Source organism: Megalops cyprinoides, chromosome 19 (genome assembly GCF_013368585.1).
Source record: "Megalops cyprinoides isolate fMegCyp1 chromosome 19, fMegCyp1.pri, whole genome shotgun sequence".
NCBI classification, from domain to species: domain Eukaryota; kingdom Metazoa; phylum Chordata; class Actinopteri; order Elopiformes; family Megalopidae; genus Megalops; species Megalops cyprinoides.
In genome coordinates this window covers 16,168,835-16,195,240 of record NC_050601.1, presented here as the reverse complement: position 1 = coordinate 16,195,240, position 26,406 = coordinate 16,168,835, and the positions used below count along the sequence as shown (strand labels likewise).

The 26,406-nt window shown below is 44.9% G+C and overlaps 1 protein-coding gene across 1 annotated transcript; it reads right to left on the bottom strand.

Annotated features, from left to right (window-relative positions):
* LOC118794768 (dnaJ homolog subfamily C member 7) lies at nt 1–26,406 on the bottom strand. The gene is made up of 14 exons (XM_036553034.1): nt 26,236–26,406; nt 22,647–22,735; nt 21,690–21,814; nt 21,229–21,342; nt 20,884–20,958; nt 20,514–20,632; nt 19,448–19,601; nt 5,719–5,883; nt 5,229–5,320; nt 4,962–5,035; nt 2,995–3,141; nt 2,204–2,356; nt 1,483–1,545; nt 1–1,348 (listed from the first exon to the last, which is right to left on the bottom strand). Exons 1-14 carry the CDS (start codon nt 26,304–26,306, stop codon nt 1,311–1,313), a joined length of 1,479 nt encoding a protein of 492 aa, XP_036408927.1. The 5' UTR covers nt 26,307–26,406; the 3' UTR covers nt 1–1,310.

Below are 26,406 nucleotides of genomic sequence, written 5' to 3'. Positions count from 1 at the left end.
GGAAAACAAAAAAAGGCCAAGTTTATTTACATGGTTGTTTGAGAACGGTCCATAATAAGACTGTGGCTACCCTTCTTTTTTTTCTTTTTTCTTTTTTGAGGAAATTCAAAAATGGGGACACTTTTCTGACATTCTCCATAAATCCTCTCTGAAAGAGAAGAGCATCCACATTCCCTGGGTGAGGCTATTACAGCTTGTGAATTTACAATAAATATATATGTATAAAATATATAAACAACAAAAAACAAAACAAAAAATTAAACAGTCATTGACTATCAACACAAATAAACACTTTACATTCCAGTAGAATGTACAATGCATCGAGGAGTGAATGGCAACATCGAACATTAACCTGCGGCGGGGAGATGACCACGAGGCAGACAATGGGCAGCTGCCCTCGGCTCGTCCCTCACCTGCATGCTGTATACAGTCGTTTAATTAGTCCGTTTACCCAGCCAGTGGAAAATACACAAAAATGGTTCCTACAACATGGCAGGGCTGCATTCACAAAGCATTTACCTATGGAGCTAGCCGCAGCGGGCCATAGCTTACACGCTCTCTGGAGGTTTATTTCTTCCAAGTGACGGGACTGAAACGCCAGTGTAATAAATCTCCAGAGAAGACCTGCTCTGTGAACACCGCTCTGACGATGCATGAAAGGAGGTTATTATCTGACCTGAGCCTGAGTTCATCTTTAACCCCCCGTAATCTCGGTCCTAGCCTTGTCTCTATATTGACCCCAGCCGTCTTTGAGCCAGGGTGTTAGTGACAAATATGAGCAGCAGCAGCAACTTTCCCTTATGCCACAGTCAACTGTGTGTTCTGTTCACAGTTCAGCTATCATTCAAACATGCTGGGAGTGCCACCACGCTGCTGCTGAAGGAAAACTGAACTATAATTGGTTACAGTAAATATATTTGGGGTATGGGCCATTATATCAATTTCAATTCATTTATAAGTATTGTTGTGAGAAGTGTGCATTTAAGTTACCATTAAAAATTTGAATAACCAGTCCAAGTCAAAATATTGATATTGACAGTACTCACAAAAATTCTTTCAGAAACTGAAGCTTTGAAATGAGGTCAAACTGCTAGAGGGAAAAGGTGTGTATGTGTGCCTTTCCTTCTTACTCATTGGAAGATGGGTGTTTGGATTTGTCTTAATGTTAAAGCAGCCATTCTGTGTATGGCAAGAAGCACGGCATCTGACTGAGAAACTGGGAGGTCGGTATTAAAATCAAGGTGGGAGGGAGAGTCCAATTGAACGAAGTCCACGACAGGGTAACCGCATACATGCTGGGATCCTCCACTTTAGCCAAACTGGAAAAAGAAGTTCCCAGGTCCGGACGCTGGACAACAAAGAAAAAAATACAAACCCCATACTTTAATGAAACAGTTTTACACCAATTCATAATTCAAAGGTGAAACCTTAAAAAAGTAGGAGCTCCACATAAAAAGCTGTTACCACACATACATGACTTACCTTCGAAGCTGAAGCCCCCTGGGCCACCGAAGAACGCCTTGAAGATGTTGTTGGCATCGAAATCTGGAAGGGATAGGCAGTATATCAACTCAATGTGACAGCACAGTCACACAAATGTCTATTACTACACCCAGCTACAAACAACTTGAATGCTGCCAACTTCAAACAACAGCCTTTTCACCATGTTCCTGAACAGATTTCAAGTGCCATGTGTTGCTGAGCCAGGGCAAACACGAGAGTCCAAACTATGTAAACATTTTTGTTTTTCGATAAGCTATCCCTGCTGTCTGGTAGACTGACTGCCTGCCGCTTTAGTCGGGGCAAGTCTGAGCAGTTGAGAAATCAGGAAAAGCTAGGTTGGAAAATTGCCTGGCAGTGTCACAATCTACCCAGGTATGTGTAAATGCCTGTGAGGAAGGAGAGCTACTTTGTTCTCAGCGACAGCGGTGGATATCGGTTAAAGGCGTTTTGAAATTCTGCTTGCCTCACACATTCGGCGCTCAACACCCCAGGCTCCTGCTTAGCACATTCAAGTGCTGAACATGCTGGGCTTGTGGCATTTTGCATAAGAAAAGGCAGAACTGATTCAGTTTTAGATCTTGGGGCGGGGGAGTATGGGGAATCTACGCTGAGTGAGAGTGCAGAGCTGGCTGGGTCCCCGTTTGGGTGGGTAGTTCCACATCGCGTTAGATTAACCGCGAGAATGGCGAAGTCTGCTGACCTCCCATGTTCATGCCGTCGTCCTCCAGGTCGTGGCCGCTGTCGTACCGGGACTTCTTCTTGGGGTCGGACAGCACGGTGAAAGCCTCGCCCACCTCCTTGAACTTCTTCTCCTCCTCCTTCTGCACCTCGGCGCTGGCTCCACTGTGGCGGTCTGACGGGCAGAGAGAGTGAGTGTCAGTCCCCCATCCGCATTCTCATCAAACATCCAAGAAGCCAAACGGCTGAGAGCACGCACAAAAAGGAGCCTCTTATATACACATAATATGGAGTAAAGCTAAGTGCTCAAACTAACAATATGCAAACAACTAAATAATGAATGGGTAAAAAATAACAGAACACCTCTTTGCCATGAGGACCAGTGCATTGGAGACTGAACCCTCATGGTCAATCGCTGGCATTAACACTGTTACAATAGTAAAAATTGCAAAGAGAGAAATCTGTGAAAAGTAGGATGACGATGCTGATTCGATGGTCTGACTTCATTTGGCCAAATGACATGAAATGCTCTACTGGTTTTGGTAGGGCAAAACAGAAGGCACCCAAGGTGCCAACGAGGGTGGCAGATTCACTAATCAGCTGTTGCTTTTCAATTTGAAATTACCAAGGACAAATATTACCATGTTGGTTACGTTACAATGTTTTCAAATTACAGGACACTCCCCGAATCTGACCCTGAACAAAGTGATTTAAGTGCATCCTCTTTGCGAGCTGTGGGGTGTTATTTGAGCCTTGGATTGAATTCTGAAACTCCGTGGTTGTGTGTGACCTCGTGTGTGGCAGGGGCAGTACCTGGGTGGTGCATGAGGGCGCGTTTTCGGTACGCCTTCTTGATCTCATCTTCCGTGGCATTCTTGTCCACCCCCAGCACCTTGTAGTAGTCTTTCCGCTTGCTCTTCTTCAGCTCCAGCTGGGCGTTCTTCAGCAGGTGCTTGTGCTCTGGGGGCGCAGGGAGGAGAGGAGAGAGAAGTGAGACTAACTATGATAAACACATCTGCATCTGTCTGACAACAACCACCACAATTCATTCTTTACTTCTTCCTTTTTAGACAACAGTGAAGCCACTATTCTGTGCTCTTCTATCAAATAATTAGACGGCAGGTGGGATCAGTTTGAAACTGAGGTGTCTTGTACAGCTAATCACCAGAAGGGGGCGCTCCAACACAGCTTTCTGCAGGAAGAAACACCTGACAAGCTGCTCTGTGACAAAATAGTGCTGAAAGTAAGGGGTGAGGAATAACAGGGTTAGGCAAAGGTGCTAATTAAGGGTGCGGATAATGAGTCAGATGGACATGCTTTGCAGGGCACATTTGTGACTTGTGTGCAATGCAGCAGCTAACCATGGTGACCATGCAATTCCTTTTGTGGGGCCGGCAACACTAACAAATTTTCTGAGAGCAGAATGAAACCTGTCCATCATGCATTAGACCACAAACACTCAAACCACAGTGAGTCTAGTGGAGGCACTGTCCAAGATCATTACAGCCCAAAAAAACACGAAAATGTTCACTCGTACATTTTCATAAAACAGTGATCCTGAGACAGTTTGACACAAACACATTCAACAAACCATGTTCAACTGCATCACAGTTCTACCAACTGGCGCTTAGTGGAAAATATTTAATTATATATAATTAATCAAAACATTATGATCACTATTTCACTTTCAAATGTCACACTTCAAGCAGAACAACACCCATTTTAAAGAAGATTTGTCAGGATTAAACGGAATAAAATCCATTCCCACTGTTTCAGTGCCAGTGTTTATTTCAAGTATTTCCAGTGTTTTAAGGCTTCTACCTTGAGATAATGGCCTCTGAATATCATAATATCCACCCTTTAGGAGGTAAATATTCAGTCACTCAACTCATCACTTCCACATAATCTTTCCAACATGACTTTCTATTTTTCATTTCTGATCGGTGAAAGAGAGAGTGCCCAACCATTGGGGTCTCTTGCTGATGCTCCTCTCTATTCCAACACAGATACTTCCAGGCAGGAGCCTTTATAAGACATCAGAAAAGTACTGACAGCCTTTTTATGTGCTGCTGCATCATTTCAGACCCAGTTTATAATAGATCGAGTCACATGCATCAGACTTCATCAGTAAAGCTGTTCTAAGCTCAAGCTTGTAAGGCAACTGAGGGTTCGGCTGAAGATTCTGAAATGCCTACTGTGACAGCTATTGACGTGAGTGAGTTTCTCATGAATCAGCTTTTGTAACTTTTACACAGAGCAACATGCCCCACATTAAGCAGCCCTAAGACCTGTGTCCCTACAGTGCACATATCAAGACATCCTATGCTTACTGTGTACATGCACATAGTTACATAGTGCCTACTACTGTTACTCCTGTCTGCTTTATATACTGCTTACAAATGAAGAACCTGTTTGGTTTGTGTACACACACAGTAACTACTATGGGCACACACATTGTTACAGAAACCAGAGCATCAGTTGCCACCTACTCAGTTTCCCCATGTGGGAGGCAGTTTGCATGGAGATGCAGCATGTGTAGTGAAGCAATGGAAAATTAGCATCATTTCCCTTATCCCTTGTCACCTTGGCAATAAACATGATGTGATCGTCATGCAATTCATAGGTTGTTCCCACATAACAACATAGACCTTTTTCATTTTTGGGTGGAAATTCCCTTGGAATTTTAATGAGCAGGTATCTCGGAAGTCCTCCTTGTAAGATCAGAGCCAATGAGAACAGCCTGGAGGCAACAGGCATGGCAGTGGGTGGGCAAAGCTCACCTTTAGTCTTCTCTGTCTGATACACCTTTTCATAGTCCCGCACAGCTTCCTCATACTGCTCTGTGTCCATGTAACTACACATCAAAGACAAAATCCAGGTAATCACCTTAGTGTTTTATACGGGTTCCAAAACTGGACTTGAAACAAGAGGGCTTCCAGGTACAAGGACACACCAGACACAAATGTACATCCCCACCCATGTGAGGGAGTGGCAGCCCTGGACACCAAACACACAAGTTACCTCAGAACCACGACTCATTTACTGACCACTGTGCTCTCCGCAGGTAGGCTTTGATGTACGTCTCGTCCAGCTTAATGGCCTTCGTGCAGTCTTCGATGGCTTGCTCTAATTTCTTCAGCTGCAGAAAGGGGAGAGAGAGGAAATGAAGGGCAGGCTCAAGCCCCTCTGGGACATGCAGGCCAGCCAATGCAGGACTGGTGGCCCATTTCTGGGAGCCCCAGAAAGCCTGTGCTACGCAGAGAGGCAGCTAAAAATACACACGGGGAAGGGAGTCATGGGCAAGATCATAGCAGCGGACATGTACAGAGAGTAACAGGCACAATTGTGGAATAGCAGACACATGCAGACTAGCATAAAAGCACAGGGAAATGGCCACAATTCTGAATCGATGGCAAAAGGATCCACAGCTCTTGGTGGCGTACACTGCATGTGCTTTAGTAAGTAGCACGAAGAGCCAAAATGGCTGGGGCACTGCATTGGGAGCACAGTTTCCTCTCTCACTGCGGGCAGCCTCACCTTGGAGCCGACGGTGCCCCTGTTGCAGTACAGCTTGGCGTTGGTTTTGATGTTGTTGGGGTCTATTGTCAGTGCTTCTGAGTACAGCTCGTAGGCGGCCTCGTAGTTCCCCTCTTTGAATGCTTTGTTCCCCTCCTCCTTCTTAGCTTTTAGGGCTTTGGCATTCTGATTGGACAAGAGCAAGACCATACAAATTAAGGGAGAGTCACTATTGAGTTGGATATTCGACCTGTCTATGGCTGCACGATATAGCTGTCGCGATATATCGAATAGCTATTTTTAGCGCAATAACCCTGGTATGTGGCCTTAGGTTTCTTCTTGTATTTTTTTCCCTTTAGTCATACGTGATGCGGGAGCCCATCTCCAGTTTTCCGAGGCCATGTGAAATGCTTTCGGGCGGAAAAACGCCACTCGTATCTATTCAATGTTGATATCACAGCAACAGCACTATGCTGCTTCCATGTGGTAGATAGAAACACATGGCTACAAAGATAAAGAGTGAAAACATATGCTATGTGTTTTTCAAAGCTAATAGGTAAGTTAACCAACATATAGATACAAGTGATATTTTTCTGCCCTGGAAGCATTTCACTGAACTTTGGAGGTGTGCTCCCGCATCAGGTATGACTAAAGGGAAAAAATACGGGAAGAAACCTAACGCCAAATACCGGGGATAGCTGTTATTGCGCTAAAAATAGCTATTCAATATATCGCAACGGCTGCATTGTGCAGCCCTAGACCTGTCGATAACTTTTACAAACAGTTACACATGAATACAACATAAAAACAAATAGAATTCTTTGGACAAAACCTAGCACACTATAATACCAGCCTGCCACAATACAGTAAAAATGAAGAAGTGGTACCAACTGAAGAATAGTGGTGATTATTTAGTGCTCATTATATTGGTAGACTGATTAGTTTGGTAGAATTAGTATGCACAGTGTATAATGTGACTGTGTAGTTTTTAGGCCGCTCACGGAGTTGTGACCTGTGGCCTACTTTCCAAGAGATGCTGCTATGTTGAACTAATCATGCACACAAGGCACACTGAAAGTGTGTACGTGGCACAAGGCCGTCCCAACGGTGAGGCCTATGATTTCGAGCACTCATATAGCTGTAGAAATCACTCATGTAGCTGTAGTTCAGTATTAGGTTAGTCATGACATGTTTAACCATTTGGGATGATCAGCACAACCAAGGTACCTCAGTTCCTAGAAGCTTCTTTTATAATAAAGGTTTTGTTCTTAGGTGATATAGGGGTTCTCTACCCGGCTGAACTTTCTCCCACTCTGCCTCCCTTGTCAGTGTCTGTGACAAAGAGGAGTTGGGTCAGAGTGTACTCCTTATCAATCTAGAGATACCTTCAGAAGCAATGTTTTTCCAATTAGGCGCCAGACTCTAGGCGATGCAAGGACAGTTATAATTAACCACTCTGGACAGCTCAGGGATGGTATAAGATGTTCTTTGTTCTTTGTTTAGTACAGAAGCAACGCAACAACAACGTGGCACGGACCAGAGTCGTGTACATATATCTAGGTGTGGGTGCGAGAATTACCTAGCCGCACTAGAGACAGACTGAGCGTGAGGACGAGTGTGCAAGGCTTAAGACTCTAAGTGAGACTTAGTGCGTGTAGTACCTGAAGCCGACCTTCATGTATGAAGTCTTGCTGTATTGAAGACCATCAATAAAACCTGTTTCTACCTCATCTTCGACCACGCTCCAGACTGAAGTTCTTTGTGTAACAGTTTATTAGTTAGCTTGCGAGAACATCAATTCACCAAGAGCCAACAACTTGGTGCCGTGACCCGGATCCACGAGGAAAAGGAGAGATCCTGCCAGAAAGTGAAGAGAAGACACTTGCGCGCTTTCAACATCTGTTGATCTTCTCTAACAATTGGTGAGCCCCTTTCCTTACCTTGCTGGGTTCCAGAAAGAACCGAGACATTTACAGAGTACATGTAACACTAGAAGTAAAGGCTAACAGTTAGACAAAGAACTGTGAAGATACGTGCCTACAATGAGAGAGCTGTAATCATTGTATGTTTGATGTGTACACGGGGGTGAAAGAAAATTTGCAAACTGCAAAGTGTGTGGTGCACCTTGACTGCAGAGAAAAAGAGTCTGTAGTGACCGGTTAAATGCATAGCTCCTTTGGGAGAGCGCTATAGCGGATATCCTACGAGTAAGGGTACACTGGTGGAAAATTGGCATTTGTATGTGTACGCTTGAATTCGTGGATGCACGTGCCTTGTCACGGAAGATCGCGATATTCCTACAGTTTGAAATAGATCTGTAGAAGCCCGTCAGGGAACGGAAGAGCTGTCTAGACGTTGATGTGTTTTATTTGTTTTATGTGTTTTTGTACTGTCGACAGTGAGCGAGTGAGTGTGTGTGTATATATCTTGTGGTTTACGGTGTTTGGATAAAGAGCTCTATTCAAACAACCGACGGAGTGAAACTCTCCGGGAGGAGGAGAGTAGTGTGTAAAAGACATCTGAGTTTTCCTAGTGAGAGAACTAGCACTGGTGTGACAACAGCCTGAGATTAATGATAATGGCGGGTGCTCAGGGAAACTCTGAACCTGGTGCTGACAAAACGGAGCAGATTCCTACTACTGAGAAGGGTGGGAGAGCTGCGCCCGATGTTGATTTTGAGACAATGGTGGCAATGAGTACGGCGTATTTGCGGTCCACTTTTAAATTGGAACAAGTTGAAAAAGAGATTGAGCAAAAGTATGGGATTGAGCTTGAATCTGGTGGTGTGTGGCCAATTGATGATGTTAAGAAAGCTTGGGGAAAGTCGCAACGTGTGCCTGAAAAAGAAAGAGTGCCATTAACTTTGGTGGTGTTGGGTCAATTGCGGAAAAGATACGAAAAGCAAGTAAGTTCGGAATCTGAGAGGCAATTGAGTCACGAGAAAGAAAATGTCAGGGCGTTGGCTGAGGAGATAAGAGAAAAGAATGTGAAATGCAAGAGGCTAGAAGAGGAGCTGTCGGAGCTCAGAGGCAGACTGAGAGAAAATGGGAAGGAGCAGGAGCCCTACTGCAGGGGCGGAGCTACAGTTGAAAGGGGAGCTCACGCCTGCCCCACTGCTCCTCCCTACAGTGTCTACCCGTATGCGGAAATGGAGGAAGCAGTTCAGTTTGAAAGACGATATGCAGTCAGAGCAATGGCAATGGGCGCCTCTAGTGATGATGACGAGGAAAGCACGGTTGTTGCAGATGATTCTGAGCCCAACAGTGAAAGGCGCTTAAGGCCCCTAGTGGTGAAAAGGCACGGGGATCAGATGATCTACGCTCACAAAGCATGCAAGCCAGAAGAAATTGATAAGTGGTCCAAAGGCCTGCAGCATCCACGCAAGGCAGGGATGGAGACTTGGACAACAATTGAGCGTTTGCGTCACATCTATCGCCTGCATCCCAGTGATGGCCTTCAGTTACTGTGTACAGTGCTTAACACTGCTGAAATCACTAGAGTGACTCATGAAGTTGAAACAGCATTGGGAGATGATAGACAGAATTTGGGTAATGCCTGGGAAGCAATTCGTCTGTGGATCCAACGAGCTACAAGAGCAACAACAGATTGGGGAAAAATTGCTGCCTGCATCCAGAAAGCCGGAGAAGCAATTGATGACTACTCAGACCGGTTTTCCAAGCTGTTCCTGAGACATTCTGGAATAGAAGGCCTCAATGAACGGAACATCGGAGGGAATGCGAATGGCCCACTGAAGGCAACATTCATGCAAGGCCTGTTACCTGAAGTGCGGAAGGCGGTCAAGTTGAGCACGCCTGGATGGGAAGATAACCGCACAACATTTGAAGACCTGGTGACAGCAGCAAGAAGAGTGGAAACAGATCTTGAATGCAAGATCCGCAATGTGGCTGCACAGAAGCAGAAGAATCAGAAGGGCAAGACAGGAGCCTGCAGGAAGTGTGGGAAGTACGGACATTGGGCTAGAGAATGCCGCACGGGAAACCGAAAAGGCAACGGTCCACAACGTAAGGATGCTGAAGACAACTTGGTTCGGGAATTCAAGAACCTGAGTGAAGAGAAGCAGAGGGAACTCTTGGAGTTGTTTCTGGGACACGAGTAGTCCCCTCCATGCAACCCCTCGCAGCGGCAATTGAACAACGGAACGACGGACCTTACGTATGTGCGCCAATGAATTGACGAATTGGAATTGATTTCTTATTGCACTGAATTGACTGAAGCAGTTCGAACAGCTGCCCAGCAGGTGGTGGAGGCGTGGAAACAGCCACCTGACGGGGGACATTCTTTAGTACCTGGTCAATGGGTCATGGTTCACAAGCCCCAAAGGTTACCATTGGAAGCGAAATGGGAGGGACCCTATCAGGTGTTATTGGTGACAGACGCTGCAGTCAAGGTGCAGGGGAAGCAGAAATGGATTCATGCAAGTCATTGTAAATTAGCTGAGCCCCCAAAAGAATAGGGAGAGTACAACAGCAGCGCTATGGGAAGAGTCGGAGGGTAGAACTGGAGGCAGTATGTTCCAGGGGTTACCTAAAGACGAAGAAAACATGAAATGACATGTTTCATGCTGTTTCATGTTAATACTTCTCATTGTGTTACGACCCTGCTGGAGGGCCAGACGGGGGAAAGTAGTGGAATTACTGGAATTGACAGTTAGTTAGGACGCTTAAAATGTCATTACGGCTATGATGTGTTGGTCGTTTTCCTGTGTGTTTGTGTGTTTGTGTATCTTTCAGGGTTCTGAGTCCTGGGCAGTCAGAGGTTACAGGAGCTGGCCTGGATCAACCTGTGGATCGAGTGACCCTCCTCCTGAGCTGCGACATCGCCTCGTTTGTCATCGAGAGTGCCTGAGGGACGACGACAGAATCTTTGGGAACATCGTTCAAGATCATCTATGAACTGATATATTGACATTCTGTGTGATAACATCTATGATGAATATGTGGTTTGTTGTGGTGTTTGTGTTGTTTTTGAAAGTTCAAGCACATTATGACAGTCATCATGATACGCACAGGGATAACACATTTCTAGCCATGGCACACAGCTATGCTAGGGCAAAGGGACAAGATTCATGTTGGGTGTGTGGGTTATTGCCAACATCTTCTAACACATATCCATACGTATCAGTTCCATTCACATTAGCCGACTATGCTACAGCATATAATGACACACAAAGCCCCTTCTTTGAGGGAAACGTGACCTTCTATACACGACCAATTCCATCAAGCCCCCCAGAGCGAGTGAAATTGAGTTATGCGCCTGAGGGTATGTTATGTTGGGAAAACAATGGTACGGGTATGTTTTTGGGACGAAGTTCATGTAACTATAGTCTTTCTACTTTAAGACCATGGGAAGCGATGCATTGGCATGGACATTTTGCTGAAATATCCTTGTTCGTTTTAATGCCAAATTTAGGAGCTGAAGACAAAGCCGCTCCAAATGGGACAATGTATGTTTGTGGGAAGCATGCTTATTCATATTTGCCTGCTGAATGGTCAGGATCGTGCTATACGGCATATGTAGTACCAGCTATGCGTATGGTTAACATCAAGCATAGAGGTAAGAGGGACGTGTTCCACAGCACAGAAACTGTTGCTACCCCAACTCAACGTTTCTTTGCTTCATTAGTTCCAACTTATGGTATTACTGTCGCATTAGATGAGATTAGGCAGATGGCTTTTGCCTTAGACAAAATTGCTAATGATACAGCAGGAGCATTGACACTGATAAATTAGGAGCTACATTCAGTGCGTCAAATGACGTTGCAAAACCGCATAGCCTTAGACATTATTCTGGCAGATAAAGGCGGAACATGTGCAGTTTTGAAACAAGAATGTTGCACGTATGTACCAGATGCGTTTGTTAATGTCACCACATATGTACAAGACATTTACGAGCAAGTGGCCCACTTAAAAGCATCTCAGAAGTGGAGCTGGGAGACATGGTTAGGATCTTGGGCGGGAGAATTGTTACCCCAGATCATTCAGATTGTGACACCTTTTATTGTTTTGATTTTGGGCATATGTTTGTTTTTTAAGGGTGTAACCTGCTTGGTCAGCAGAGCTATGACACCTGCACGTGTGGCCCAGATGACAACGACGTTGAACTTGACTGAGACTTCGTTTTTCTATTAGCTTTCCTTTCCTTTTATTAATGCTAGAAACGCAAGATGCCTATGCTCTTGAGAGTATAAGATTCGCTTCGCTTATATATATAATCACTTTATCTATCACATATAATCACTTTCCTTTTTTGTGATCATTGATGAGTTTGGGAATGATCAGACGGGGGACTGAAGAATAGTGGTGATTATTTAGTGCTCATTATATTGGTAGACTGATTAGTTTGGTAGAATTAGTATGCACAGTGTATAATGTGACTGTGTAGTTTTTAGGCCGCTCACGGAGTTGTGACCTGTGGCCTACTTTCCAAGAGATGCTGCTATGTTGAACTAATCATGCACACAAGGCACACTGAAAGTGTGTACGTGGCACAAGGCCGTCCCAACGGTGAGGCCTATGATTTCGAGCACTCATATAGCTGTAGAAATCACTCATGTAGCTGTAGTTCAGTATTAGGTTAGTCATGACATGTTTAACCATTTGGGATGATCAGCACAACCAAGGTACCTCAGTTCCTAGAAGCTTCTTTTATAATAAAGGTTTTGTTCTTAGGTGATATAGGGGTTCTCTACCCGGCTGAACTTTCTCCCACTCTGCCTCCCTTGTCAGTGTCTGTGACAAAGAGGAGTTGGGTCAGAGTGTACTCCTTATCAATCTAGAGATACCTCAGAAGCAATGTTTTTCCAATTAGGCGCCAGACTCTAGGCGATGCAAGGACAGTTATAATTAACCACTCTGGACAGCTCAGGGATGGTATAAGATGTTCTTTGTTCTTTGTTTAGTACAGAAGCAACGCAACAACAACGTGGCACGGACCAGAGTCGTGTACATATATCTAGGTGTGGGTGCGAGAATTACCTAGCCGCACTAGAGACAGACTGAGCGTGAGGACGAGTGTGCAAGGCTTAAGACTCTAAGTGAGACTTAGTGCGTGTAGTACCTGAAGCCGACCTTCATGTATGAAGTCTTGCTGTATTGAAGACCATCAATAAAACCTGTTTCTACCTCATCTTCGACCACGCTCCAGACTTGAAGTTCTTTGTGTAACAGTTTATTAGTTAGCTTGCGAGAACATCAATTCACCAAGAGCCAACACAACTGACTGCTCATTTGGTACACAGGAATTCTGATTTACAACTTCACCAAAAGGATCAAAGGTCAAATGTGACTGTGTAGTTTTTAGGCCGCTCACGGAGTTGTGACCTGTGGCCTACTTTCCAAGAGATGCTGCTATGTTGAACTAATCATGCACACAAGGCACACTGAAAGTGTGTACGTGGCACAAGGCCGTCCCAACGGTGAGGCCTATGATTTCGAGCACTCATATAGCTGTAGAAATCACTCATGTAGCTGTAGTTCAGTATTAGGTTAGTCATGACATGTTTAACCATTTGGGATGATCAGCACAACCAAGGTACCTCAGTTCCTAGAAGCTTCTTTTATAATAAAGGTTTTGTTCTTAGGTGATATAGGGGTTCTCTACCCGGCTGAACTTTCTCCCACTCTGCCTCCCTTGTCAGTGTCTGTGACAAAGAGGAGTTGGGTCAGAGTGTACTCCTTATCAATCTAGAGATACCTTCAGAAGCAATGTTTTTCCAATTAGGCGCCAGACTCTAGGCGATGCAAGGACAGTTATAATTAACCACTCTGGACAGCTCAGGGATGGTATAAGATGTTCTTTGTTCTTTGTTTAGTACAGAAGCAACGCAACAACAACGTGGCACGGACCAGAGTCGTGTACATATATCTAGGTGTGGGTGCGAGAATTACCTAGCCGCACTAGAGACAGACTGAGCGTGAGGACGAGTGTGCAAGGCTTAAGACTCTAAGTGAGACTTAGTGCGTGTAGTACCTGAAGCCGACCTTCATGTATGAAGTCTTGCTGTATTGAAGACCATCAATAAAACCTGTTTCTACCTCATCTTCGACCACGCTCCAGACTGAAGTTCTTTGTGTAACAGTTTATTAGTTAGCTTGCGAGAACATCAATTCACCAAGAGCCAACAACTTGGTGCCGTGACCCGGATCCACGAGGAAAAGGAGAGATCCTGCCAGAAAGTGAAGAGAAGACACTTGCGCGCTTTCAACATCTGTTGATCTTCTCTAACAATTGGTGAGCCCCTTTCCTTACCTTGCTGGGTTCCAGAAAGAACCGAGACATTTACAGAGTACATGTAACACTAGAAGTAAAGGCTAACAGTTAGACAAAGAACTGTGAAGATACGTGCCTACAATGAGAGAGCTGTAATCATTGTATGTTTGATGTGTACACGGGGGTGAAAGAAAATTTGCAAACTGCAAAGTGTGTGGTGCACCTTGACTGCAGAGAAAAAGAGTCTGTAGTGACCGGTTAAATGCATAGCTCCTTTGGGAGAGCGCTATAGCGGATATCCTACGAGTAAGGGTACACTGGTGGAAAATTGGCATTTGTATGTGTACGCTTGAATTCGTGGATGCACGTGCCTTGTCACGGAAGATCGCGATATTCCTACAGTTTGAAATAGATCTGTAGAAGCCCGTCAGGGAACGGAAGAGCTGTCTAGACGTTGATGTGTTTTATTTGTTTTATGTGTTTTTGTACTGTCGACAGTGAGCGAGTGAGTGTGTGTGTATATATCTTGTGGTTTACGGTGTTTGGATAAAGAGCTCTATTCAAACAACCGACGGAGTGAAACTCTCCGGGAGGAGGAGAGTAGTGTGTAAAAGACATCTGAGTTTTCCTAGTGAGAGAACTAGCACTGGTGTGACAACAGCCTGAGATTAATGATAATGGCGGGTGCTCAGGGAAACTCTGAACCTGGTGCTGACAAAACGGAGCAGATTCCTACTACTGAGAAGGGTGGGAGAGCTGCGCCCGATGTTGATTTTGAGACAATGGTGGCAATGAGTACGGCGTATTTGCGGTCCACTTTTAAATTGGAACAAGTTGAAAAAGAGATTGAGCAAAAGTATGGGATTGAGCTTGAATCTGGTGGTGTGTGGCCAATTGATGATGTTAAGAAAGCTTGGGGAAAGTCGCAACGTGTGCCTGAAAAAGAAAGAGTGCCATTAACTTTGGTGGTGTTGGGTCAATTGCGGAAAAGATACGAAAAGCAAGTAAGTTCGGAATCTGAGAGGCAATTGAGTCACGAGAAAGAAAATGTCAGGGCGTTGGCTGAGGAGATAAGAGAAAAGAATGTGAAATGCAAGAGGCTAGAAGAGGAGCTGTCGGAGCTCAGAGGCAGACTGAGAGAAAATGGGAAGGAGCAGGAGCCCTACTGCAGGGGCGGAGCTACAGTTGAAAGGGGAGCTCACGCCTGCCCCACTGCTCCTCCCTACAGTGTCTACCCGTATGCGGAAATGGAGGAAGCAGTTCAGTTTGAAAGACGATATGCAGTCAGAGCAATGGCAATGGGCGCCTCTAGTGATGATGACGAGGAAAGCACGGTTGTTGCAGATGATTCTGAGCCCAACAGTGAAAGGCGCTTAAGGCCCCTAGTGGTGAAAAGGCACGGGGATCAGATGATCTACGCTCACAAAGCATGCAAGCCAGAAGAAATTGATAAGTGGTCCAAAGGCCTGCAGCATCCACGCAAGGCAGGGATGGAGACTTGGACAACAATTGAGCGTTTGCGTCACATCTATCGCCTGCATCCCAGTGATGGCCTTCAGTTACTGTGTACAGTGCTTAACACTGCTGAAATCACTAGAGTGACTCATGAAGTTGAAACAGCATTGGGAGATGATAGACAGAATTTGGGTAATGCCTGGGAAGCAATTCGTCTGTGGATCCAACGAGCTACAAGAGCAACAACAGATTGGGGAAAAATTGCTGCCTGCATCCAGAAAGCCGGAGAAGCAATTGATGACTACTCAGACCGGTTTTCCAAGCTGTTCCTGAGACATTCTGGAATAGAAGGCCTCAATGAACGGAACATCGGAGGGAATGCGAATGGCCCACTGAAGGCAACATTCATGCAAGGCCTGTTACCTGAAGTGCGGAAGGCGGTCAAGTTGAGCACGCCTGGATGGGAAGATAACCGCACAACATTTGAAGACCTGGTGACAGCAGCAAGAAGAGTGGAAACAGATCTTGAATGCAAGATCCGCAATGTGGCTGCACAGAAGCAGAAGAATCAGAAGGGCAAGACAGGAGCCTGCAGGAAGTGTGGGAAGTACGGACATTGGGCTAGAGAATGCCGCACGGGAAACCGAAAAGGCAACGGTCCACAACGTAAGGATGCTGAAGACAACTTGGTTCGGGAATTCAAGAACCTGAGTGAAGAGAAGCAGAGGGAACTCTTGGAGTTGTTTCTGGGACACGAGTAGTCCCCTCCATGCAACCCCTCGCAGCGGCAATTGAACAACGGAACGACGGACCTTACGTATGTGCGCCAATGAATTGACGAATTGGAATTGATTTCTTATTGCACTGAATTGACTGAAGCAGTTCGAACAGCTGCCCAGCAGGTGGTGGAGGCGTGGAAACAGCCACCTGACGGGGGACATTCTTTAGTACCTGGTCAATGGGTCATGGTTCACAAGCCCCAAAGGTTACCATTGGAAGCGAAATGGGAGGGACCCTATCAGGTGTTATTGGTGACAGACGCTGCAGTCAAGGTGCAGGGGAAGCAGAAATGGATTCATGCAAGTCATTGTAAATTAGCTGAGCCCCCAAAAGAATAGGGAGAGTACAACAGCAGCGCTATGGGAAGAGTCGGAGGGTAGAACTGGAGGCAGTATGTTCCAGGGGTTACCTAAAGACGAAGAAAACATGAAATGACATGTTTCATGCTGTTTCATGTTAATACTTCTCATTGTGTTACGACCCTGCTGGAGGGCCAGACGGGGGAAAGTAGTGGAATTACTGGAATTGACAGTTAGTTAGGACGCTTAAAATGTCATTACGGCTATGATGTGTTGGTCGTTTTCCTGTGTGTTTGTGTGTTTGTGTATCTTTCAGGGTTCTGAGTCCTGGGCAGTCAGAGGTTACAGGAGCTGGCCTGGATCAACCTGTGGATCGAGTGACCCTCCTCCTGAGCTGCGACATCGCCTCGTTTGTCATCGAGAGTGCCTGAGGGACGACGACAGAATCTTTGGGAACATCGTTCAAGATCATCTATGAACTGATATATTGACATTCTGTGTGATAACATCTATGATGAATATGTGGTTTGTTGTGGTGTTTGTGTTGTTTTTGAAAGTTCAAGCACATTATGACAGTCATCATGATACGCACAGGGATAACACATTTCTAGCCATGGCACACAGCTATGCTAGGGCAAAGGGACAAGATTCATGTTGGGTGTGTGGGTTATTGCCAACATCTTCTAACACATATCCATACGTATCAGTTCCATTCACATTAGCCGACTATGCTACAGCATATAATGACACACAAAGCCCCTTCTTTGAGGGAAACGTGACCTTCTATACACGACCAATTCCATCAAGCCCCCCAGAGCGAGTGAAATTGAGTTATGCGCCTGAGGGTATGTTATGTTGGGAAAACAATGGTACGGGTATGTTTTTGGGACGAAGTTCATGTAACTATAGTCTTTCTACTTTAAGACCATGGGAAGCGATGCATTGGCATGGACATTTTGCTGAAATATCCTTGTTCGTTTTAATGCCAAATTTAGGAGCTGAAGACAAAGCCGCTCCAAATGGGACAATGTATGTTTGTGGGAAGCATGCTTATTCATATTTGCCTGCTGAATGGTCAGGATCGTGCTATACGGCATATGTAGTACCAGCTATGCGTATGGTTAACATCAAGCATAGAGGTAAGAGGGACGTGTTCCACAGCACAGAAACTGTTGCTACCCCAACTCAACGTTTCTTTGCTTCATTAGTTCCAACTTATGGTATTACTGTCGCATTAGATGAGATTAGGCAGATGGCTTTTGCCTTAGACAAAATTGCTAATGATACAGCAGGAGCATTGACACTGATAAATTAGGAGCTACATTCAGTGCGTCAAATGACGTTGCAAAACCGCATAGCCTTAGACATTATTCTGGCAGATAAAGGCGGAACATGTGCAGTTTTGAAACAAGAATGTTGCACGTATGTACCAGATGCGTTTGTTAATGTCACCACATATGTACAAGACATTTACGAGCAAGTGGCCCACTTAAAAGCATCTCAGAAGTGGAGCTGGGAGACATGGTTAGGATCTTGGGCGGGAGAATTGTTACCCCAGATCATTCAGATTGTGACACCTTTTATTGTTTTGATTTTGGGCATATGTTTGTTTTTTAAGGGTGTAACCTGCTTGGTCAGCAGAGCTATGACACCTGCACGTGTGGCCCAGATGACAACGACGTTGAACTTGACTGAGACTTCGTTTTTCTATTAGCTTTCCTTTCCTTTTATTAATGCTAGAAACGCAAGATGCCTATGCTCTTGAGAGTATAAGATTCGCTTCGCTTATATATATAATCACTTTATCTATCACATATAATCACTTTCCTTTTTTGTGATCATTGATGAGTTTGGGAATGATCAGACGGGGGACTGAAGAATAGTGGTGATTATTTAGTGCTCATTATATTGGTAGACTGATTAGTTTGGTAGAATTAGTATGCACAGTGTATAATGTGACTGTGTAGTTTTTAGGCCGCTCACGGAGTTGTGACCTGTGGCCTACTTTCCAAGAGATGCTGCTATGTTGAACTAATCATGCACACAAGGCACACTGAAAGTGTGTACGTGGCACAAGGCCGTCCCAACGGTGAGGCCTATGATTTCGAGCACTCATATAGCTGTAGAAATCACTCATGTAGCTGTAGTTCAGTATTAGGTTAGTCATGACATGTTTAACCATTTGGGATGATCAGCACAACCAAGGTACCTCAGTTCCTAGAAGCTTCTTTTATAATAAAGGTTTTGTTCTTAGGTGATATAGGGGTTCTCTACCCGGCTGAACTTTCTCCCACTCTGCCTCCCTTGTCAGTGTCTGTGACAAAGAGGAGTTGGGTCAGAGTGTACTCCTTATCAATCTAGAGATACCTTCAGAAGCAATGTTTTTCCAATTAGGCGCCAGACTCTAGGCGATGCAAGGACAGTTATAATTAACCACTCTGGACAGCTCAGGGATGGTATAAGATGTTCTTTGTTCTTTGTTTAGTACAGAAGCAACGCAACAACAACGTGGCACGGACCAGAGTCGTGTACATATATCTAGGTGTGGGTGCGAGAATTACCTAGCCGCACTAGAGACAGACTGAGCGTGAGGACGAGTGTGCAAGGCTTAAGACTCTAAGTGAGACTTAGTGCGTGTAGTACCTGAAGCCGACCTTCATGTATGAAGTCTTGCTGTATTGAAGACCATCAATAAAACCTGTTTCTACCTCATCTTCGACCACGCTCCAGACTGAAGTTCTTTGTGTAACAGTTTATTAGTTAGCTTGCGAGAACATCAATTCACCAAGAGCCAACACAACTGACTGCTCATTTGGTACACAGGAATTCTGATTTTACAACTTCACCAAAAGGATCAAAGGTCAAATGTAGTGCGACAACAGGGAAATCAAATTGATGTTTTAAATAACGTTGAGGCTGGGCCTTTGCCACAGAATGGCAAATGCTTCCTGTGCGGAGTGGAGTGGAGGGAGGAGGCGGAGACTCACTCTGCAGGCCAGGCGGGCCTTCTCGTGGTCGGGCGCCATGCGCAGGGCCTGCATGAAGAACTGCACGGCCTTGTCGATGCAGTCCTCGTAGTACAGGCACAGGCCGCGCACGTACAGCGCATCCCCGTTCGTGGAGTCCATGCGCAGGATGTCGCTGCGGGACACGGGCGCGCAAAAAGACGAAAATGACGGGAGCGGCCTTCGCAACACTCACGACTAACTAGAGCTGCCATTTCAGTGAGCAAGATCCTAATGAGGCCCACTGCCACAGCAGTACCAGTTTTCAGGGGTTACTTCTGCTTTGCATTAGATGTCAGTAATGAACTGTACGGGTGCTCCGATACCAGTCTTTCAAAACTGATACTAGTACGGACTCTTTTCACATCAGTATCAGCGGACACCAATACCAACACTGATACCACCGTCTTTCATTCAATGTTATTTAAATTTACCTGTAGGCTTGGCTGTCCATTCTACAACTGATATCGCACACTATGAACAATGAGCAGTTGTATTTGGCTAATTTCACATTGTAGCCCAACAAGATGAAAACAATAAAATTTCTCATATTTTACAACAATTACTTCATATAAATTCAGCAGCATGGCACAATCGGTTCAATACCAACGAGTACTATCCATTTCCCCTAATTAACCTGTTACATAACTTTCTTTTAAACATAACAACCAGAGGTGTTTATCCGGGGATGTCTGGCTTCATTAATGCAAAGCTGTGGATTGTATGCACGTTACTCCAGCATGCAGTCCTACCTAATAAGCAACACCAGCCTCATAAGTTCAGTATGAAAAGCTACACCAAGTCACTTCAATTTGTGACTTCAAAATCCATTCAGCTGGACCTATCTATTTTACATTTTAAAAATGTAGGACCAGCCTAATGCAAGGAGACAGCTGTGTGTGCACTGGTGCACTGATATACTGTATATGAACACACACAGATTTAATGAAGTGTCCTTCACATGGATGTGTGTTACTTCCATTAGCCTCCGGCTTATGTGTACTCATGGTGCTGACAGGGAGTGCACTCAAAGGCACGGCGCTTGTACCTGGCAACAGACTGCGCTTCAGGATAGCGGCCCAGCAGGGCCAGGCACTCAGCCTTGAGGATTTTGAAACGGTGGCAGGCGGAGGCCGATTCCAAGGCTCGGTCCATACAGAAAACCACCTGGTGGGGTCAGAGGTCAAAGACACAGAGTGAGGAAGTAGCACTGGGGTACGTTTGTCTAATACTGGCCTTTCTCTGATCAATTCTCTATAGATTCTGTGCAGATTCACTCATTATTACATTATGTGGACTGGCTGAAATAATCAGTTGAGTGAATATAACAATCTGTCTGGATAATTCAAGTATTACTGAATCTGCCCAGAATCTGCCCTGTTGAGAGAGTGGTTAAAGATGAAGCCAGAAGTACGTACCATTCTAAAGTCCCTCTTTTCGAAGCCAAACTCTGCCATTCTTTCGTATTCAAGAATGGATTCTGCATTCTTCAGCTGAAAGTCAAAAGGAAACATAATCAATGTGCTGCTACACAATGTATGAATATAAACAATATTCACACAATGCATAATACAGCATAAGAAAAATACAAGAAATTTTACAAGGTTTTTTTTTAATTTCCTAAAATTAAGGCCATCTAAAGCAGCAGCATTTTTGTATTTGTAACAGAGCAGATAAATCAAACACGGAATAAGACAGGAATTAAAAGCCCTAGGGCCAGTAGAATTGAATTGGCCCTGCTCTGATTGGCTCCTGGCGCTCACCTCCTGTTGTGCCTGGCTGTTGTCCGGCTCCAGTTCTAGAACCCTCTGGAAGCAGCGGCTGGCAGCCATGGCATTCCCCAGGGACAAGTGGCACTTTCCCTCTCTCAGATGGCCCTGAGGGCAGATGCCACATGGTTGACACAGCAGAACGCAACACAGGAAGTATATCGCCCAGAGACCATGGCCGTACCCTTTCCGTCATTCAGTCCCGAAGACATGAGAAGACAGCTGGTTCAATGACCCCCCAGTTACTGGCTGCCTTTGTCAATGTGCTCCATGGAAACAATGAACACAGACCAAAACTTACGACTAAGCATACCGCTTTTTAAACACTTCACTTAGCAGGAGAGGAAACTGAGTATGCAAAGAAAACCCCAAAACCTTATGAACACTTTGAAAGGACCATGACAGTGTGTCAGTGTCTTGTAGGTCCCAAAATACAATTCTGACCCTGAGCTTACCTTCACGAAGGTGTCATCCAGTCGCACTGCCTGCTGGGCATCTTCCAACGCCTCTCTGTATCGGTTCAGCATCATCAGAGTGGCAGCCCTGTTACCATAGTAACTGGCATTCTTAGGGCATGTGTCTGTAAGGATACACACGTTACAATACACACACACTAAATAGTAGCACTTCTGAAACACCCACAGAATGATGAATAACAAAGGGTCAGTTTAAGCTGAGTCTCAGGTCAGCCGCAATCGTTACACCGCACTTCCCTGTCTGTGTCTCAGTTTGCTTTTTCTGGGTCCAAATCTGAGCCCTCATCAAAGGGAAATTTAATCGAATCCTGCGACTAAGTCACTTCTCCTCTTATGACTTAAATTGTTAAGATTAAATACAGGTCACAGCCTAGCCGACTCCAGATTGGAACTGCGAGCCAGCCCATGACGGGTGAATAAAGCTACAGTCTACCAGTGCAAAAGGCTCCAGAATTTCCTCACTGGCCAGTGGAAGGTCAGCTAAGTCCCAAACCATTCTGTACACTTTGATATCATTCAGGCACAAACAACCTTTTCCAGAGGGGGCTTTCAGGCTTCCCAAATCCAAGGAAGCAAAGTTCATGGTTAAAAGAACCAGCTTCTTGGTGGACGAGTATTGTGCGTTATCTCCATTGGCTATCGTCAGGTAAAGTGAACCCCTACAGGGTCACCTCAATGTGCTTTGTGAATGTCAATTTCACTGTCATTTTAGGGCCTACAGCTAATCCTAGCAATACTCCTGTGACTAAATCCACACTTCTCCTCCTATGACACTTGTTCCTGTTAGCCTGCGCTAGCTTTATTACAGGGCTGAAGTAGCACAGGTCCAAATTGAGTGGTTTTCACTTGACTTGAGAGGAACAAGTACCCAGACCCAAAACTGCTTTTGTCTGACTCCAGTCTTAACAGTGGAAAAGTCCTTGAGGGCAATCTTACCAATGGCCTTTGTGTAGAAATTAAAGGCTTCAGAGTAATCCTTTTTGATGTAGAAGGCATTTCCTTGTTCTTTGAAGCCTTCTGCTTCCCTGTGTGGACAGATATACAGAACGGAAAGACGGACAGACACAGAAAAGTACATTTGTAGTTTACTGAGAAATGCACCTGTGCTTAAGACGGATTGATGAACATTAAAGCAATCCATCTAATGAAAAGCATATATTAACCCTATCAGAGTAACACAAACAGAGCAGTAAAAAGTTGTCTCAAACACACATAAATATCAGTAAGAATTACAGCAGCAAAAGAGAAAAACCCTCAAAACCTGAATATGAAGCTGCTCTCTTATTTTTAACTTTTTAGCTCTGAATTTGAATATCTCCCAGTGGTTGTTGGAACTGGAAGTGAAAGTCATGTTGTTCTTGGAATGCTGTATAGACCTTGCACTGACTTTGCATTACAAGCAGGTTTAGGCCTAAGCGTTTCATCATCTACAATGGAGCCCGAGGGCCGTTGGCTTTTCCATCTTTAGATTCTGCTTGGCACGCACACGAATGCAGAGGCATGCGCGGCGTGTTCACCTTTGTGTGGCGGGGACTGCGCTCCCTGGACTGGGGTCTATACATAGAAAGCGCAGAAGCAGCAGGGGCCGTGGCCAGCTGGCCCCGTCCAATTGGAGGGGAGGACCCGGGGGCTGCTGCGGGAATGTGGACGTTTCGAGGGGTCGCCCGCTGTCACATGGGGCTGGCCGCATGGAAAAGGGGAGAATGCCCGTTGCAATCCGTGTTTAACACCTAAAGTACTTTTTTTTTTGGAGACCCCCTGCATATTTCTGGTCTGGCCGCTATTTGGCATCACGATAAAATGTAGGTCCCCTTTTTGAAACGCAACCTACAATAACCCTTATGTCAGAACAGATACATACAGCACAATGTACACTACATCACATAGTCCATATGCTCAGCAGTCGCCCTTAACTAGGCCGACTTACATGGCACAGTTTTAGCTGCACATCAACTACTTACACACCAGGACACTTACTGAGACTATCCAGGTAACGGACCTTGCTCAAGGGTACAACAGCAGTGCCCCAACCTGGGATTCATGACTGCAACATCCCTGTCCTACATAAAAGTGTCATGCAGATTGTCCTCTCCCAAGAACCACAATCTAAGGGACACCTGACCACCAATCAACACTGAGAGAAGGCATGCTTGTAAAAGACATGTTATGCCGATTCAAAGAGTCCTATCTCGCTTGATCTTTGTAAGACAAGGAGAGTAGCTATGGGAGTGGCCGTGTAGTTGTTTGACAAATGCCAAATTGTGAACATGAAAAGTAGCCCTGGGTATACTTGGAAGTGTGCAACAAGACCAGTGATACCACTACTATATTTACACCCTACTCAGTAGTACGCTGGTTAATTTTAAACTGGGGGGTAGGCCTACATTCCGATAAGTCCACACAAATGTTCGCGAAGCTTGGTGGAAAAAAAAAAAATGTCCAACTTCAGAGGTTACAAACTTTTCACCCTGAAATACAATGATAAGCCTGCCCCCTCACCACATCTCTGCTGACTCCGCATGGGAAAACATGGAACTGACAACGTAATGCTCTACAGCCACCCGGTACATTCAGTCCATTCAATGCCACACCGTATAAACTATACTTTGAACTTCCAGGGACAATCAATGAGATGCTGAGTAGCACTATACACATTTATAAAATATATCACATCAATAAACAAAAAATAAGGTTTCAGTGAAGAGAGTAACAATTTTCATGTCATTGCTGCCTGTAGTGTCCCTAATGGCATCTAGCAGACACAAGACAGTAATACTCCACTAGCAACAATTTAAAACAGTGGCCTTTTCCTGCCAGTCAACAATTGGTATGATTTCTATGGGATTTAAAGTGAGTTCGAGACAGATTGGCCTGTCTTTGACAAGTATGCATGCGCTACATGTCACTCCCACAAGACTGCATTCCTACCCTTTCTATACATTAGCAGTTTCACTTTATCGATTTGTAAATGCAGAACCGAAACAACACTGCAAATTTAGCTGAAGGTGAAGTCTTAAAATTTTAAGAAGAAAAAAAAAAACATACAAAAAAAAATGTTCCAGTTCAATCAAGACTGACTAATTAAGAGGTCTATTGGGTTCATATCTTTTTAAAACAAAATTCTTCACTGTGACCTGGTGGCAGCTAAAGCTGGCAAACTATTTTAGGCCGCCATAATTCCTATCGATATCATTCGCAAACTCATATACAGAGTCCACGCCGCCTGTAACACGACCTCTGCTCTGTCTGATTGCCCATATCTGAACATAAAAGGTGCCATCATGCCATTGTACAAAATCATCAGCCGCTTAACTTGTTTAGGTGATTAGCTAACGTTAGCCAGCGAGCGACGTTAGGTCACCCAGCTGCGTGCTTCTAATGTGTGCTGACAGCTCACCCAGCTCGTCGCAAGGCTGAACGCACAGAGAATGTTCCCGAATTACAGGGTCTCTGTTCCACTGCGTGCCAAGCTGAATACTCTTTTTAAACCACTGCCACATTCAGGTATACCAATACACACACCATAACGTATGAGCAATCTAGCTTGGGATACCTCTTCTTCCTGTTTTTCCAGGCATTCACACCCGGCGGATTGCTACTAGCTAGCTACAAACTAAAGCACAGCTTGCTGGAATGTTCTGTGAATTTATGCGAAATCATACTGTACTATAGCTAATGTTAGCTATCTAAATTAGTCTACCTAATCTAAACAGCAATTTGAGGCCAATCATTTGATTAATTATTAGCTACCTAATACACTGTAGGACTTACTACCCTTATAGTTATACATTTGTATAAATATAGCTGATATTGTGGCGCTAACAAAGAAGTTATATAGTCTAGCCAGCTAGACTAGTTACCTATCGCTGCTTAGTTAACGTCAAATAATTAGCGATCGGTAGCTTGTATAGGTATTTAGAACAAGATGATGACAAAGATGGATCGCTAACATTAGAGAGCTAATTAAAGAAAGATCAAAGAATAGGACATTAATGTGAGCTATCATTAATTAATGTGTATCAACAGCTAGCTAACTATGTAACGTAGCTGGTATGCTTCTTAGGCAGGTTGGTGGGTGAAGTTAACCAGGTAGGGTACTTATTCAAACACCCCGAACGAGGTGAACGTCCAGAGATGCTCTAAAATGTCAATATTTGTTAAGTAGCCTGTATATATCCCATAATACTAACGTTAGCTAGATGGGCCACTGGCTAGGTACCCAGCAAACTAGACAGCTATTGCAACTGCAGAGGATCGCGAAAAGGAGGATATACTAACTTCACCAGCGAAACGATTAGATATCTGTCTATAGGTACAGACAGATGTAGAATGGCCCCAACGGCGACGACAGGCCTTGTCGTACCCCAGGGTCCCAAAACGTTTAGCTAGCTAGCCAGCCAACGTTACATCAACACAACGTTAGCAACGTTAGCTAACGGAGCTTGAAAAAACGGTGGTTAGCTAGCCAGCGACTTCTGATGTCCCCATCCCCAGCAAATGTCAGCGATTAAGCGTCACGGTTTACCTCTCCATCTCTTCGTCACTCGTTAATTCCAGCTCCGGCTCCATGGGCACATCGCCGTCTATGGTCGCCATTTTACTGCCGGGGGGCCGGGGGAGAGAAGACGGGCACAACCGCTACCAAAGCGATGTTCTCAGGGATCGGGCTCCGCGTAGCCTCTGTTACGCATTCTCG

What these genes read in the sequence shown, in the direction of transcription:
- LOC118794768 (XM_036553034.1), bottom strand. Translation starts at nt 26,306, where the DNA reads ATGGCGACCATAGACGGCGATGTGCCCATGGAGCCGGAGCTGGAATTA. An exon ending in TGGATGACACCTTCGTGAAG is followed by an intron (nt 21,343 to 21,689) that starts GTAAGCTCAGGG and finishes ATCTGCCCTCAG; the next exon opens with GGCCATCTGAGAGAGGGAAA. An exon ending in AAAAGAGGGACTTTAGAATG is followed by an intron (nt 20,633 to 20,883) that starts GTACGTACTTCT and finishes TGACCCCACCAG; the next exon opens with GTGGTTTTCTGTATGGACCG.